Genomic DNA, 1,247 nt, shown 5'->3' with positions numbered 1-1,247 from the left:
GGAAATGCCACAGAAAGCAGGATGGATCAAAGTAACTAGCAACAACACTAAAAAAGAACTCAACAAAATGATAGCAATAAAACCTTGTCTCTCAATAATCACATTGAATGTAAATGGTTTGTATGCACCACTGAAGACAAAAAGAGTAACAGACTGGATAAAAAAAAATCAAAATCCATCAATATGTTGTCTCCAAGAGACACACCTGGAAAATGAAGCCAAAGAGACACTAAAAAGAAAAGGGTGGGGAAAAAAATATACCAAGCAAATAGCAACCAGAAAAAAGCAGGAGTAGCGATATTAATCTCTGATAAAATAAATTTCAATGCAAAAACCATCAGAAAGGACAAAGAAGGTCACTATATAATGATTAAAGGGTCAAGAGAACAAGAGGACATAGCAATAATAAATATCTATGCATCAAATGAAAGACCTGCAATATATATATAAAACAAACAATAACAAAACTGAAAAAGGAAATAGATAACACTACTATCTATAGTACTTGGAGACTTCAATATACCACTCTCAATAAAAGACAGAACTACCAAAAAGAAACTCAACAAAGATACTGAAGAATTAAACCACATAATAAACCAACTCAACCTCACAGATATTTATAGGCTAATGCACCCCCAAAAACCACAGTATACCTTCTTTTGCAATGTGCATGGAACATTCTCCAGAATAGATCACATTTTAGGTCACAAGGCAAACATCAATACATTAAAAAACATATAAATAAGTAATACAAAGCATTTTCTCAGACCACAATGTTACAAAATTAGAAATTAATAACAAGAGGATCAAAGAGAAAAATCTATACACCACCTTGCTTGAACATGAGTGAAATAAAGAAGTTTCTTGAAACAAATGACAATTAAAACCTCACTTACCAAAACCTCTGGGAAAGAGTCAAAGCATTAATTAGAGGTCAATTTATAGCAATAAGCAAACACATTAAAAGGCAAGGGGGGAGGGGGCCAGGGGAATGACCATTGAAGAACAGCAAGAAAACTTGACACCCTATTAAAAAAAAACCAAAAAACTGAAATTATAAAAATTAGAGCAGAAATAAATTATTTAGAAAACAGAAAAACAATTGAAATCATCAACAAAACTAGGAGTTGGTTATTTGAAAATGTCAGTAAAATCGACAGACTACTAGGAAACCTAAAAGGAAAAGAAGGAAAAGACAGAAATAATCCGAATAAAAGATTAAATGGTCAGTGTCACAACAGAACCAA

The 1,247-nt window shown here is 32.2% G+C and overlaps 1 protein-coding gene across 1 annotated transcript in view; it reads right to left on the bottom strand.

Moving 5' to 3' along the window:
• The window catches only part of LOC102851080 (zinc finger protein 709-like), a 24,466-nt gene that overhangs the window by 18,491 nt on the left and 4,728 nt on the right, over positions 1 to 1,247 (bottom strand). Inside the window, exon 2 of the mRNA XM_006898830.1 lies at positions 897 to 904. Within this exon, the coding sequence (XP_006898892.1) occupies positions 897 to 904 (8 nt within the window). The remainder of the gene's footprint in view (positions 1 to 896; positions 905 to 1,247) is intronic.

The sequence above is a fragment of the Elephantulus edwardii genome, unplaced genomic scaffold (assembly GCF_000299155.1).
Source record: "Elephantulus edwardii isolate Elephantulus edwardi_28Jun2011 unplaced genomic scaffold, EleEdw1.0 scaffold00237, whole genome shotgun sequence".
Lineage (NCBI taxonomy): Eukaryota > Metazoa > Chordata > Mammalia > Macroscelidea > Macroscelididae > Elephantulus > Elephantulus edwardii.
The sequence above is the reverse complement of the archived record's forward strand: the minus strand, read 5'-3'. Positions and strand labels throughout refer to the sequence as shown.